Source organism: Molossus molossus, unplaced genomic scaffold, assembly GCF_014108415.1.
Source record: "Molossus molossus isolate mMolMol1 unplaced genomic scaffold, mMolMol1.p scaffold_m16_p_17, whole genome shotgun sequence".
Lineage (NCBI taxonomy): Eukaryota > Metazoa > Chordata > Mammalia > Chiroptera > Molossidae > Molossus > Molossus molossus.
Genome location: NW_023425352.1, coordinates 52,628,979 through 52,643,870, shown reverse-complemented (window position 1 = coordinate 52,643,870; position 14,892 = coordinate 52,628,979). Strand labels below are relative to the sequence as shown.

Below are 14,892 nucleotides of genomic sequence, written 5' to 3'. Positions count from 1 at the left end.
CCATTTTCAGCCCATACAATTTGGAGGGGCTGACCCCCAGCCCCTGGGCTCACAATGGGGAGTAGGGCCCATCTTTAGTCATAACGACTGAAGGATAGCCCAACAAGCTGCGTCAATGAAAATCAGCTCTGGGACTTTTGCTGGAACTGCTGAAAAGTATATATATATTTCCCACCAGGGTTGGTAAATTGGTAAAAAGTGAGCCTAGGGGTGCTGGTGTCCCTCTCTGTCAATATAAAAAACAGAGCCTGGTGCTGAAGTCAAATTCCTGCTCAGCTGAGTGCCTGGATGCAGCCATGCCTGAAATCACTTACACTTTTGAGTTACATGAGCCAATCCTTATTTTGCCTGAAACACAAGTTTCTGTCTCTTGAAACCAAGAATACTGTCTGATACAAGTGGATGCTGGGAAGGGCCCCTTAACAAAGTCCAAATCAAGGGCAGCTGGGGGTGCCCAGTGCCCTTAAGTAGCCCATTCTTTCTGGTGCCTGTGCTCAGACAGGGAGGGCCGCCCTCCTCGGAGATGGTTGGCACCCCCCCCCCCCATGAGAGAACACTTCCAGGCTTCCTGGCCCACCCAGGTGCTGCCCCTCCCACAGACAAGGCAGCAAACCAAAGTATCCTTGGCCCAATCTCATCCGCCTCAGGCTGGGCCCTTTTGTACATTGCACCCTGGCCAGGGCGCCTCATCGAGGAGGGTGCAGATGGTTTAATACACCATCACCACCACCACCTCTGAGAGCTCGGGGCACCCCCTCCTTGACTGCCCAGACTCCTTGGGCAAACCCCCTCTGGCTGCTCCCCCACGGTGGGCCCCAGGACTCCGTGGCCCTGCAGGAGAGTGGGGACTCACCAGGACTGTCAGCACAGAGGTCCCCACCGTGACGTTCTCATACAGGCTGACGTTGTATAGCGGCTGGCTGAAGATGGGCCGGTTGTCATTCTCGTTGATGAGGGTGATCTTCACCTTGGCGTAGCCCACATGGTCAGGCACACTCTCATTGGCAAAGAGCTGGGTGTGCAGAGCAGGGCCCAGGTAAGCTCCCGTGTGCTTCTGGAGCGTCTGTCCCCATAAGTCCCCCGGCCCTACTAGTCCCAGAACACCTGTCAGTCACTGCCCATCCCAGGTGTGTGCCACTGAGCCTCCCTGTCCGTGGTCACAGGCTAGAGTGTCCCTGATGCCGCTGCGAGGGACAGCTGGCGAGGGCTGGGCTGGCAGAGTCTGGACAAGAGCTTCTGACTGATGGGGTTCTGGGGCTCTGGCAGTGCCTGGTAAATCCCCCTCAATTCCTGGACATGTCTCTGTCGTCCTTGAAGAGAGGAGGCGCAGCCCAGCCCCCGCCATGGCCCAATGAAGGTCGGAAGAGGTGGAAGGGGGGTTCAAGGGAACAGTGCCCACACTCTCCCCTCCTCACCTCGCCTGAAACCCCCCCACCCAGTCAAGAAGAGAGAGAGGGGCCTTACGTCGAAGTCGTAGCGGTTCACGGTCTCGTAGTCCAGGGGGATGGCCACCCGGATGCGAATGTCCGCTTTCCCCTGGACGGAGGTGGGGGAGATGATGAAGTGGTGGGAGTTGTTCCCCACCAGGTACACCTCGAACATGCTGTTCAGGCCCTGGGGTAAGAAAGGAGGAGAACCCAGTCAGAAGGGCGCAGGAGGCCAGGGGGGAGGGCGGCTGGAGGGGGTGAGGCAGGGGCGGGCTGGCCTGGCCCCACCCCCAGCAGCCCAGCTCCCTGACCCCTCCTGCCTGTGTCGGGTCCCCTGGGAACCTCCAGCTTTTCCCTTCATCACCCCTTCAGATGCCCACACACCCCTTGAAGGAGGTTTCGTTCATTTTCCATCTCCTGCTCCTGTTAGTCTGTCCCAGTGACCCCAAGTGGAAAGGGGGCTTCCAGCTATACGACCCAGCAGGGCGCTGGGGGGAAGAGCGGAGGGGGCCTGGACAGGAGGGGGCGAGAGACAGAGCAGGACACTGCTCCTCCGTCCTCTTCCTGGGCCCTGGTGACGGGGAGACGCTGGCTTGCTTACATGTGGAATGGGAATAATTCCATAGGCTGAGCGGCAAGGTGAACCCTGTGTCCCCACACTGTGGTCAGCCCTTGGTGGCCTGGAGGACACTGAATCTCAGACAGCCACACCCTTTACAGGTTCTGCTGAGGCCCAGTAGCTTCGTTTCAGTCTGTAGTTTCAGGTTGGGGGGGCTCACTCTAAGCCAGGTGTTTCTGATCGTCCTGATCAAGGCAGGGCTCTCAGCCTCAGAATCACTCAGCTCATCCTCACAGAAGGGTGTGGCATCTCCACGGCCAAGTCCTCAGATCAGGAGGTGGGACACAGCCTGAGTCTGGCCCTGCTCAGAAACTGCTTCGGCTTCTTCAACCTCCTGCACAGAAGGGGGGCTGCCCCCCTCAGCCTAGACAGGTGGCACGTGGTTTGTAACCAAGCAGCCGAGAGCCTCCCCTGACCCTGCTGCAGGGGCCCAGCGGGCTACTGCCTGGGCTCCAGGGCTTCTGCTCCTCCTGCGCCCCCGGCTGAGCACAGGTTCCTGGGGAGCTGGGGGCTGGGCAGGGGAGCATGCCTCTCTTCTTGGTTCCCAGGGGTGTCGAGGGGCTTCCTTCCGGAACTGTTCCTGCTGCGAAGGGGGAGCCAGGCAACCCGAGGCCTGGCAATGACGCCCAGTTCAGCCAGGAATAACACCTCCAGCACAGCCCGAGAGGTCTCAGCTTCTCCCGCCTCTGCAGTGTCCCACAGGTGCTCAAGTACACGGAAGGAAGCCTTGAGTTTTTTCCATTTAGACCACGAATGGGCAAAACAAGGGCACTTCCTGTACTGAGCCTTTTCAAGTGCCCGGAAGCAGGCCCGTGGCCTGTTACCAGCTCAGCGGGTTGAAGGAGAGGTGGGAGGGGAGCTGTTAGCCTCTCCTGCCAACCTTGGGGTCTAAGCAAGCAGCGGGGTCTCCAGGGCCCCCAGCCCGAGTGGCTCCCACATTTGTGCAGGCCACGCTCCTCTGGCCCTGCCGGGCCGTTTCCAGCTGTCCCTGGCGTGGAATCCATCCGTCAGATGGAGGGGATCAATTAAATGCCCGAAGGGGCACTAATAGCCAAAGCTGGCGGAGTGTGACAGCTCTGCGCAGTGGCACCAACGCGGCTCCCCCCCCCCCCCCGACCTGGGCCCCTCCACCCAGGCCTGAGGCCTGAGGGGTGGGGCAGGCTGAGCTGTGCCCAGGCCGGAGCAACAACCCGGGGAGCCCCCTCCCCTCGGTGCCCACCATGCCTCCCAGCTCCAGCCCTTCCCAGGCTCACTTACCAAGTTCTGTCAGTGGGAGTCAGTCAGTCAAAGGACATGAAGACAGAGAAGGAGCCAGAGAGGTATGGAGAGGAGGAAGGAACCAGAGAGAAAAGATGGTGAGATCCAAGGTCAGGGTAAGGGAGAGGGGCCAAGAGGGGCCCCAGGAACACACCCTGCGCCAGAGGAACAGCCCCCCTGCAGGATGGGCCACAGCCCCTGGGGGTGCTGAGGTGGCCTAGGCAGCCCCACATCCAGAGGAGGGGGAGGGCACGGAGGAGGAGGCCTGGTCCTCCCCAGAGGGGCGGAAGGGGTGGGAGGGGCTGGCAGAGGCCACGTCCCTACGTCCCGGTGCCTAGGGAGCCTGGACAAAACCCCTGCAGGAAGTGACCCCAAGCATTATCGTGTTTTAAATTTCGTAACATAGAAAAGGTTAAACACATGATTTATTTTATTTAATTTTTTTTAGGCCTCACCTGAGGGCATTTTTCCATTTTTTGTTCAGGTAGAGTGGGAGGGAGAGAGAGGAAGAGAGAGAGAGAGAGAGAGAGAGAGAGAGGAAGAGAGAGAGAGAAACATCAATGTGAAAGGGACACATTGAGTGGCTGCCACCTGCACAACCAACCAGGGAACCAGGGCCGGGGACAAATTGCAACCGAGGTACATGCCCCTAGCGGGAACTGAACCCGGGTCTCTCGGGACCGCAGGCCGACGCTCTAACCGCTGAGCCAAACCGGCCAGGGCTGACACACATGGTAAACACAGACACAGAGAACATTCACAGAATCCAAGTGTCAAGGGCACACAGCCATCTTCCTTTCTCCATCGCCGGGCACTGGAGGCCTCCTGCCCGCCCAGCCCTGGCCTCTCCCAGGAAGTCGCTCCCACTCGAGCACTGTGCCTCCCGTGACGCCGCAGAAGCACCGCACACCCTGCTGTCGGGTGGCTTTTACTTCGTACGGCGCACATTCACCGGGCACCTGCTCTGTGCCAGACGCCGTCCCGTTCCTGGAGCCCGAGGCACAGGCCTGCCTCCGGCCATGTAACCCCGTGGGAGCAGGCCCACAGTAGGTGCTCGGAGGGATGGGGCTCCAGCAGCTTTCCTCACCCATCGCTCTGTGCGCCCTCTTCCCACAGGCCCCAGGGTGGGGACGGAAGAAGGTGGAGCTTGGAAACCCTCCAGAGATGAGGCTCAGAGAGGTAGAATGTGCCAGCCAAGGCTGCACAGGTGGGTGGTGGGTGGCACAGTGATAAGCTCCCAGGCTGGGGTGCCCTCAGGCCAAAGGAAGTGGAGTCAAGGTCTGATGTGGGTGTCCCCCAAAGCAGCTCCCGTGCAACAGGAGTTAGCAGAGGCCGAATCTAAGAGCAGCGGCGGGAGAGCCCACGAGGAGGCCGCCTGGGCAGGGGAGCTCTGACGGCTTAGGAGTGAAGGAGAGGGAAAGGGACTCACAGAGGAGGTGCCGGGTGAGGAAGTGGCTTTGAGTGCGGTCTTAGTCCTAGTGTAGCTCAGAACCACCTGGAGGCTTTGTTAAACGAGAACGTTGCCCTCCCCCAGGAATACTTGATTCAGTGGGTCTGGGTTGGGTCTGCATTTATAACAAGCGCCAGGAGATGCGGATATGCTGCTGGTCCGAGACCACCGTTTGAGAACCACTGGCCTAAGCGAAGGCACGGCGCTGGGAATGAAGGATGAAGGAGGACACGGCAGGCGAGCGGATGTGCGGGGCCCACGTGTGAAGGCGGGCCTGACTGCTGGGACCATGGGGGCTTTGTGGGCCTTCCGAAGCCCCACCTCAGGTACCATCTCCAGGGCGTGAGCATCATCCCGGAGCAACGGAGCCACTCCATGCCCTGGGAAGCAGAGGTCTACAGAGGAGGGCGACGTGGCAGCCCTGTGCCAGTCACCACAGTGCATCCCTTTTATCTGACTGCACATAGACGTGCCAGTGGGGCTCTACAAAGAAACACAGATGCCCAGGCCACTGTGTCGGAATCCTTCAGGGCTGAGCCCCGACAGCTGCACTTTTCCCAACGCTGCACACAGCCGGGGCTGGGAAGACGTCACGCACGGGGATGGCAAGGGGTGAGCAGGGGAGAGGCGGAGTGGAGGTTCTCCCCAGGCCACATCAAGGTCACCTGGGGAACTTTAACGTATCCCCACGCTAGGCTGTCCACCAGACCAAGGAACTCAGACCTGCGGTGGGAGGGGCGGGGAGCGGCCAGACATCTGGATTTCGTAGGGCTGCCGGATGGTTCGTTCTAGCGCACCCGGGGAAGGGTGAGCGCCACAGGGCGGGTCGCGCTTCAGTGTGCTGCAGGGACCCTGGGCGTCAGCCTCACCAGGAACTGGGTGGTGCAAATTCTGGGGCCACGCCCAGTTCTCCTGAATTAGAAACTGTAGGAATGGGCCCGGCACTGTCTTAACAAGCTCCCCAGGTGTTCGGATAGGCCTTCAAGTTTGAGAATCACCAGGGTAGAGCAGGTCTGAGAATATTGAAGAAAACCAGGCAGATGAGCAGTGGAGAGAGAGCTGAGGTAAAGCGGGGGGCGGGGGTGCTGGAGCCTGACCTGGTTCAGGTTCACGGGCAGGCAGGGCGGGGCTGAGCAGGGGCCTGGGAAGGCGTGCTGAGCTCCGTGTGGATCCAGCTTGGGGGCCAGGCCAGGCCGAGCACTGGGTCTCCTGCCCTGCAGGGCTTCCCATGAGGTCTCTGAGTCTCCGCAGATGGTCCGCTCCCTCTCCCTGACCTGCAGCAGCGGCTGGTTCACGCAGGCCTGACACTGCGGCTGTCACCCCCTCACATGTCTGTCCTCAGACCCCAGAGCTAAGTCCCCTCAATGCTCAGCCTGCCCCTCTCAGAACCTTCCCAGAGGCCCAGTTCCTGCTGGGTCTGGGCTGTGACAGGCCCAGGATGCGTGCGTGTGATCGTCATGTACCCGGTTCGCTAAGTTGGTGCACAGCCCCTATGAACTGCAGCCCGGCGGGAGCGTCAAGAACCACCTCGCCCACTTATCAAGCACCAACTATGTGCTCACATACCCCACCCAGACCCTTCACAACAGCCCAGTGACAGACTGCACCAGGCCACCCCCTTTGCAAAGAAGGAAAGTGAGGCCAGAGAGGGTAACGTGTTCAAACCGCACAGCCGCCATCGAAGGAGCCGACCTGGAGTCGGACCCTGCAGTCTAAGCTCTAGTCACCCCCTTCCTGGCCCCTCCCACCGCAATGCGCTGGTGGCCCCCCCACCATGCTCCAAAGGGCACTTGTCCCAAGGTCAGGGAGCAAGGCCCAGGCTGGGGAAGCTGGGGCTGGCGGAGGGGGCAGCCCTACTGGTCCCCGTTCCGGTTGGGCCTCCGCCCGCCCTCGCTCACTGCCAGGCCCCGCGGGGGGCTGCTGGGTGGGGCGAGATGGGAAGGAGGGAGGGAGGGGGAGAGGCAGGAGGCCCCCTTGGAGCTGTGGAGGGGCAATTTTGTTGGGAAGGGAGATAAAGAGGACATCAAAAGGAGTCCCAGGGTGTGTGGAGAGGAACCCAGAGGATTAAATTCTCTTCCAGCTGGGAGAGGCGATGCGCAGGCTGATAGCCGGCAGCTGCCGGTCCTGGAGCCGAGCAGGCGCCCGCCCCCCTCACGGGCTGGGGAGCCAGCGGCTGCCGTGGGCTGTGGCGGTTTGGCTTTATTTATTTGTTGGGAGGGGCAAGGACATTCCCTGCCTCCACTGGTCCCCACCCCGTGCAGCAAGCTGAGCTTTGCTTCTGGTGACTGAAGTCTCGCCACCCCCCGTGGAGGGCAGCACCACAGCCCGGCTTATCAGCTGCAGCCAGAAGGGGCTGGTTCCTCAGCCCCCCCAAACCTTGTCCCCGCTGCTGGAAGTGGAGGTGGCCTTGAGAGCAGGCACTCACTGCCCGGAAACGGCTCCTGTCTCTAGTGCGGTCTCGGTGGCTCCGTGGCTGAGTTGACCCAGTGTGTTCTTTCAGCGGTTTATTGAGAGTTCATTCCGGGCCAGGTCTTCCGTCAGCACCTGATCACTGAATGCTCACGCGCACCCAGGGACCCAGACCGGGACTGCATCAACAGCCACTCCTGGGACTGCCCCGCCTCTAGGACTGGACTCAGGCTGGCCGCTGCAGGTGGCCTGCGTGGGGTGTCCTGGCTGCGCCCAGATCCTGGCCTGACTTCTCTCTGAGCACGTCTCTGTCACCCCGTCAGCTCTGGACACTGGCACTTCCCTGCAGGTGACCTAGTCCCAGAGAGGGAGGAAGGTGACACCTCCTCCATCCCTCGCTCTTGCCTGGTCCTCCCCACCCTGGGGCACCTCCCTGCTGATGGTGCATCAGTTAGCCGGCAGCCATGCTCATCTCTCCTCACTCTGGGGCAGGGCAGTAGCTGGGTTGGTGACTCAGGGGTGTGATGCAGTGGAGAGAGCAGGGTTCAGGGTGTGGGTACAGTCCTGTCACTTCCTAGCCATGTGACCTTGGGCAACTCGCTTCCACTCCCAGGGCCTCAGTTGCTCCATCTGTGAAGTAGGGAGAATAAGGTATGCCCACAGGACGAAGAAGCAGTGTCATCGCCTGGCGGGTGTGGCTCAGCGGTTGAGCGTCGACCCATGCACCAGGACGTTGCTGGCTCAATTCCCAGTCAGGGCACATGCCCAGGTTGTGGGCCCGATCACCAGTGGGGGGCGTGCAGGAGGCGGCCAGTCCATGTTCTTACTCATCAGTTTCCATCTCTCCCTTTCCCTCTCTCTAACGTCAATAGAGGAAAAAAAAAAAAGGCAGTGTCATCTCTTTGCCCGACCATGTTTTGGTAGGTGACACCCGAGTTATGTTTTCTTAGACAGGAGGCTCCCCAATGGCAGGAACCTAGAATGCATTTTTCCTTTGTACCCCAGATGCTAGGGGACCCGTGAACTACAATGTGCTCTGGAGGGGACCTTAATTCTTTTAACTGAAGAGGAAAGACCAGGGTCCTGCACATGCAGGGTGGACTAGGGACGGTCTTTACACTGGGGTGGGGGAGGTGCAGTGTTGTGGATCAGAAGAGATGGGCAGGGCCTCGTGAGGCACCCGAGGAGTTCTGCGGGCTGGTGGGACCCCCTCAGCCAAGCTGGGAACAGGGTTCGGGACCTGGAGTGCAGACGGTCCCCCAGAGTTGGGCCGCCCCACAGGAGCCCGGCCCAGAACTCAGGCCTGCCAGGGCAGAGCGTGTGCCAGCGATGCCAGGGTGAAGCCCGCAGCTTCAGTGGTGGCTCAACGCACACGGCCTTGGGAGTTAGACCTGACCCGGGTGTGGGCACTGCCCTTTTCGGCTGTGATTTTGCCCCAAGGATTTTACCTCCTTGAGCCTCAACTTCCTCATCAGCAAAATAGGTAGAATAAAGGCTACCTTACAGTTACTGGGGGTGAGCTGCAAAATCTGGACAAGGTGGCTGGGACAGAACAGTAAGTGCTCAGTAAAGGAGAGTTGCTATTGTTCTAGGAGGACGGGGTAAGCGGTAGGGGAAGGGCCGATTTCTAGACCTTGGCCAGGAATGAGCGGGGCAGGCAGAGAAGGCGCAAAGGCTGGGATGTGTGCAGGGGTGTGGGGACGCCCCATCCTGGGCAGGGGCCCTAGTTCTCCCTCCCTCTTCCAGTGCTCTGTTGGTCTAATCCATGCTATTGAGTGGCAGAAAATCAAAGCCCACTAAAGATTCTTTATCACTCCTTTGTCTCTCCTTTCACTTAATTAACCCAATCAGACATGCCACAGTGAACCTTGGCAGGAGGCCGGGCCCTCCTCACCCCTTCGCCTCAAAGCTGGCAGCTCCTCCCTCCAGACCCCCACACCGAAGGGGGGTGCCACGGTTCTCTGGCCCTGCCTCCCCAGGGCAGCTGCCCCACGCCCAGTGCGCCAGGCTGCCAACTGTGAGGCTGGAGTCCAGGGGACAGTGGGAAGGAGCCCTGTGGTGGTCACTGGCCACTAACCCTGCCTCAACCCCCGGGGACCTTCCGAGTTTCAGAGTCTGGAGAACGGATGCCGGCACTTCCCTGGATATTCCTGGGCGAGGGACTGCCTTCTGCCCCCTGTTCTTAGGCACAGAACCCCAACTCCAGGACCCAGCAAAGCCCGTCGCAGGCGGTGGCTCGCCCTGCTCTCTCTTCTGCTGTCCAGGCTAACCCAGCCCCAGAGCCTCGGTTTCTCCACCAGGCCTGCATCCGCGGGGAGGAAACAGCCTCGTTTCAGGCTCTCGCCCACCAACCCCTTACGGGCCCCTCTGTGGTCTGTGCCCTTGAGCAGCATGGGCGTGAGGTCTGGACCTGCTTTCTCTGGACCCACCAGATGCCCCGTGCGCTGGGGCAAACCCTGTTCTCTCGGAGCCTCAGCTTCTGGTCCACCGAGGGCAGCGTGGACAGGGTGGTTCTCTAAGAACCCGGGGACACCTGCTGCGCCCTCCAAAGGGCTTTCCACTCCCCCGCTCAAGACCCCGCCCTCTCTGCCTTCCCGCTCACGCCTTTCTCTTCTTTCTTTTCCTCTGTCCTCTCCTCTTTCCTTCCTGCTACCCTCCTCTTCTCTCTTCCCTATCCCCCCCGTCTTTCTGTGTTCATTTCTCCTTTTCTCCCTCTCCTTCACCATAACCTCCACCTCCGTTCTCTCCCCTCCCGTAGCCCCTCCCGTTTCCCCTATCCTCGCCTCCCGCCCCTCCCCCAGCCCCTCTGCCAGACTCCCCTCCCCCTCCCAGGTTATCTGCTGGATTCCACACACGCCTGCACAGACGGGATCAATCCCAGGCTGCCTTGCCTTCAGCTTATCTCTGCTCCAAATGATTGATTTTCCCTCTTTAAGAGTAATTTGCTGGTGAATTCCATGTATCGCAAAAACCCTTGTGAAATCTAATTCAATCCGGTTGGCGCCTGGCACTTTGGGGAAAGAATACTAGAGAGCTGTCAATTCCATCGCGCGGACCTGTGTATAGAAGACGTGTCTCCAGGCCGGTGCGAGGCGGGCAGGTGCTCTTCGCCTGCACATGCGCACCTCTCCTCCCACCTGCGGGGAGGATCTTGGCCACTGGCTCTTCTGGGAAATAAATTATAAGGTGTACTGGGTACTTACAGTAAGGTGAGTGAGGGTCCCGTGCTTTCAAATTCCGCTTTCCCGATTCGCAGCCCACCCCACAGAGCACTACAGGAACCTGTTCCCGAGCCTAGCTGCCCCTGCCCACCGGCCTCCCTCCCTGCCCACCGGCCTCCCTCCCTGCCCCCCCCACTTTCCGGGCAGTCTCAACTCCAGGAGGCCAGCAAAGCCCTGTCAATGGTGGTAGACCGGCCCTGCTGTCTCTTTCCCACATTCCAGACTTGTTTGCCTCAGAGCCTCAGAGTCTCTACTCTGGGGGCGGGCCCCTCTCAGGCCGACCGGAGATGACGGGGGCACCAGCTGTCCCAGTTTGCCTGGGACTGAGAGGGTTCCCAGGACCTAGGACCTACAGTGCTAAAACCCGGGCTGTCTCAGGCAAACCAGGAGAGTCGGTCCCCAGCTCTACCAGCTGTCTGACCCTAGAGTAGGGGTCAGTCGGCACCACGCCCAGGCATGGAGGTCATGCACTTGGTGTGATAAACAAGGGTCCTAAGCATCTAGCCGGGGTCCTACAGGTGCTCCCGAAGGCTGAGCTGACCTTGGGGGCTCAAGGCGCCCCCCCCCACTCCCACCCCCCGTGCAGCTCACACACAGGCTGGTCCTGACCAGTGAGGATGGGGCACAGCTGGCCAGCGGTTCTTGCTCAGCCCTAGCAGCCACTGCTCTGGGTAGTCCTGTCTGGGGCAGGGTCTTGGGTGCCACCCATGTTCACCAGATACAGCAAAGCTAACTGTATCTGCCCCCAGAGTTGGAACTGGCCACTCTGACCCCATTTCTCTGCCCCAAGCAAATAGCTACTTCTGGCAGGATTAAATCTTTGGGCTGCCCTGGACCTCTAGAGCAATCATCCCAGCGGGTACTGACGGAAACAAAGTGGCTGTAGGGGGCCTGGCCAGGAGGGCTAGGCCCCCCTTAACAGTGCTGTGGGCATGGCCAAAGGGCTAGCTTTATGTGGCAGGCCCACACATACAGCGGCTGTCCAGGCCACCGGGACGGGCAGTGCACAAAGGCCAGAGGGGGCCACGTAGGATTTATGAGGCTTGAGTTCTTAATTCCAGGACCACATATTTCACCCCGTCCCCAAGATCCCAAGGAAGTGAGGCCTTCTTCCTCCCCTTCCTCCCTCCTGCATGCACCCCTATTGGAAAGGCACCCACCCCAAGTGAAAAGCTTAGCAATTCCTTCCTCACGGATCTGCCTGGTACCCCAGGCACACCTCCCAACACAGGTGGCCACTTTTCTAACTGTAAGGTCTGCCATTCTTTTTTTTTGGTACGTGCCCCTATCAGGAACCGAACCCGGGACTCTCTGGTCTGCAGGCTGATGCTCCAATCGCTGAGCCAAACTGGCCAGGGCAGGTCTGCCATTCTGATCAGCATGTGCCAGCTGGGATCTCACCCCATACCTGGCTTCAACCCCCTCCTTCACTCCATCAAATACTGCACTGGAGTTTGGGTTGGGGTCGAGCAGGGGGCGAGAGTGGGGTGTACGTCTTCTCAGTGGTGCAGGGAAGACAGTCCAAAATGCAGGGTAAAGGGTGTGTGTCCCAGTCTGCCCCAAGCCCAGAATTGTCCCTCCCTCCCTCTGGGGCCCCTTCTGTCTGGGGAGGAACATGTGACCTGAGGGACAGGGCCCCTGCAGGAGGATGAGCCCCGATGGCTGGCTGAGGGGCAGCCAGCCCTGTGCTTTCTGTCCAGGATCTCGAGGGGCCTCTAGCAGAGCAGGGGGAGCTGGACGTGGAGCCAGAAGCTGGGCCCTGCACGCAGCAGCTGCCTGGCTGTCTACTTACCATGCTAAAACTATTTCCCTGTTCCCACAGAGAGAGAAATGTGTGGCCAGGCAGAGAAATCTAACCGCTTTATGGAAATCAGGAGGAGACACTGCCTGCTGCTAATCCCACCACTTTGTATCCCTCTGCCTCTCTAATAGCCAGTCCATCTTCCCCGGCCTCTGCGGGGCAAGGAGGGGCTGAGAGGGCTGGGGGGGGGGGCGGGCAAGGAGAGGACCCGGAGCGGGCATGCTTTTGTGACCTCAGATACACTGTCTGCTCTCTCTGGGCTGCCTTTCAAAACGAGGGGTCCCATTGCCTTCAGGAGGCTGGAGGACAGAGCTCGTGACTATTCAAAGGCTATGAACCTGGGAGTCCTGGGATCCTAGGAGGCAGAGGGAAGTGGGTGATTTCATCTCCCTTCCCTTCCTAGCCCTCCGCCAGGTGAAGCTGCCCAGATTTGGGTCCCCTTCCCTGTGAACAAAGACACCACCAATGCCCTAAGAAATGGGCTGAGACTGGGTGCTGAGCTCCAGGCAGATGGATGACTGTGCCCGGCGACAGCCCCACAAGTCCCTCAGCTGCCACTGGGCACCCCAGAGTCAAACCCAGACACAGAGACCCAGGCCTGCAAAGGGCCCCTCCTACTCCGCACATTTCACACCTCCCAAGGCTCACATGTGTTGGCCACACCGCAACTATGGTTGAAGGGACCAAGGAATAAATGGATAAATGAATGAGCGACATGTGTGTATATGTGAATGTGCGGGTGTGAGAAAAAACCAGAGAATATAAAAATAGGAGGACATTTGGAAAGGGAGGCAAGAGAGATAATCGAATTCAAAGAGAAACTAATAGAGAGAAATAAAGAGACAGAGAGGGGGAAGAGAGAGGAGGCAAGGATGGGTGTAGGGCACTCAGATTAGGAGCTAAAATGAGGTCAAGATGAAACCCTCAAGGCCTGGCCACTGCCCAGCAGAGTGATGGGGGATGGTGGCAGCTCCCATCCCCCTTTCCTCCTCCTAGCCTGTCACGCCTGTCTCTGGGATTCCAAACGCCAGCCTCATTCCAACCACCGCCTTTCCTACAGGACCCCACGTGCAGCCCTGGCCCATTCATTCTGTCCGCTATTACCCTCGGTCCCTGCCTTCATGCTCCTGGTGTCCAGATTAATCAACCTAAAGCACAGCTCTGAGGATATCACTCATGCTCAAGAACCATCAATGGCTCCCGAGTGCCGGCTGAATTAGGTGTAAAGTCATCATGGCATTCCAGGCCCTCCAGCCTCCCTCTCTGGCTTTACAGTAGGGCGTAGTTACTTGGGTGACTTGTGGAATTAAATGACAGTGAGGGAAGGATGGTGATGGGTCTAAACATCCACCTTTTATGCTGGAACTGTTCACTTAACCTTTGGGGGGGGAGTGGAGGGTTGGGTTAGTGGAGAGGTCTTCAATAATTTATTTTTCATAATTAACATCCAGTGAAATAGACATTTTGGGGTATACAATTCTTTGAATTTTAACACATGGATGGAGTCATGTTACCCCCATCACAGCCAGGACACAGAGCAGACCCAAGAACTCCCTGTGCTACCCCACTGCAGCCACCCTTCTGCCTCCCTGGCCCCTGGTCAGCTCTGATTGGCCCTCCATCACCGTAGTTCTGTCTTCTTGAGCATCGTGGAATCACGCAGGATGCAGCCTTGGAGACTGGCTGCGTCACCGGCACACTACCTCTGAGATCCCCGATTCTCCCTTCACCTTAGCGGTCTGCCTACCTAAGCACCATCCCTAGGAGTACTGGACTGAGTGAGCGCACCTGCCGGAACCTCAGAGCTGGGGGAAGCCCCGCATCCCTCTCGGGGCCCAGCCGGGGATGTGACAGACAGGGGCGGGCTGTAGGCCAGGGGAGGGCTGTTTGACAGAACAGGGCTGTAGGACACGGCAGGCTATAGGACAGGGCAGGGCTGTAGGACGGGGCAGGGCTGTAGGACGGGGCAGGGCTGTAGGACAGGCAGGGCTGTAGGCCAGGGCAGGGCTGTAGGCCGGGGCAGGGCTGTAGGACGGGGCAGGGCTGTAGGCCGGGGCAGGGCTGTAGGACGGGCAGGGCTGTAGGACAGGGCAGGGCTGTAGGCCAGGGCAGGGCTGTAGGACAGGTGAGAGAAGAGGCTCAAGTGCTTTAAAAAAAAATAATAATGATCCTGGTTGGCCTTTGCTGTAAATGTTAGAAGATTTGTACATTCCCCAATGAGGGCAATTAAGAGTCATTACGCTGAAAACAGAAAAGTAAATCTAGATTCAAATGCTAATCGGGACTATTGCTGGAAGTAGGGGCAGCTGGCCTCCTCCCTCTTCTGCGTCCTCCCAGGACCTCTGTCACTCTGTCCCTGTGCTCCCTCTAGTCCTCCCACTTCAGGGGTGGCTCCTTCTCACTGTCCACTCACTGCCTCACCCTCAGGTCCCTACCTCTGGGGAGCCGGGCTGCGCGGCACAGCCTGCTCTCTGCTCGACCACAGCTCATTCGCAGGCGAGCCCAGCTGGGCCTGTGCGATCCTGACACGGGGGCCAGGCTCACTTTCCTGCCGCAGAGCCCGAGCGGAGGCCGGAGCCTCCCCGCTCACAGGCTCCTGCTAGATTTCCAGAATCTGGGAGAGCCCGCGAGGCCACGTCGGTGAGGTTCAGCCATGGTGAGAGTATCTACATCATAGAAATCCGCAAATGCTACCCCAGAGTTGCCTG

General features: G+C 59.4%; 1 protein-coding gene across 1 annotated transcript in view; it reads right to left on the bottom strand.

The window, feature by feature from the left end:
- LOC118632089 (cadherin-23) overlaps positions 1-14,892 on the bottom strand; it is a 335,260-nt gene that overhangs the window by 88,728 nt on the left and 231,640 nt on the right. Inside the window, exons 13-14 of the mRNA XM_036264847.1 lie at positions 1,465-1,614; positions 854-1,012 (exon numbers count right to left, since the gene is read on the bottom strand). Of these exons, the coding sequence (XP_036120740.1) occupies positions 854-1,012; positions 1,465-1,614 (309 nt within the window). The remainder of the gene's footprint in view (positions 1-853; positions 1,013-1,464; positions 1,615-14,892) is intronic.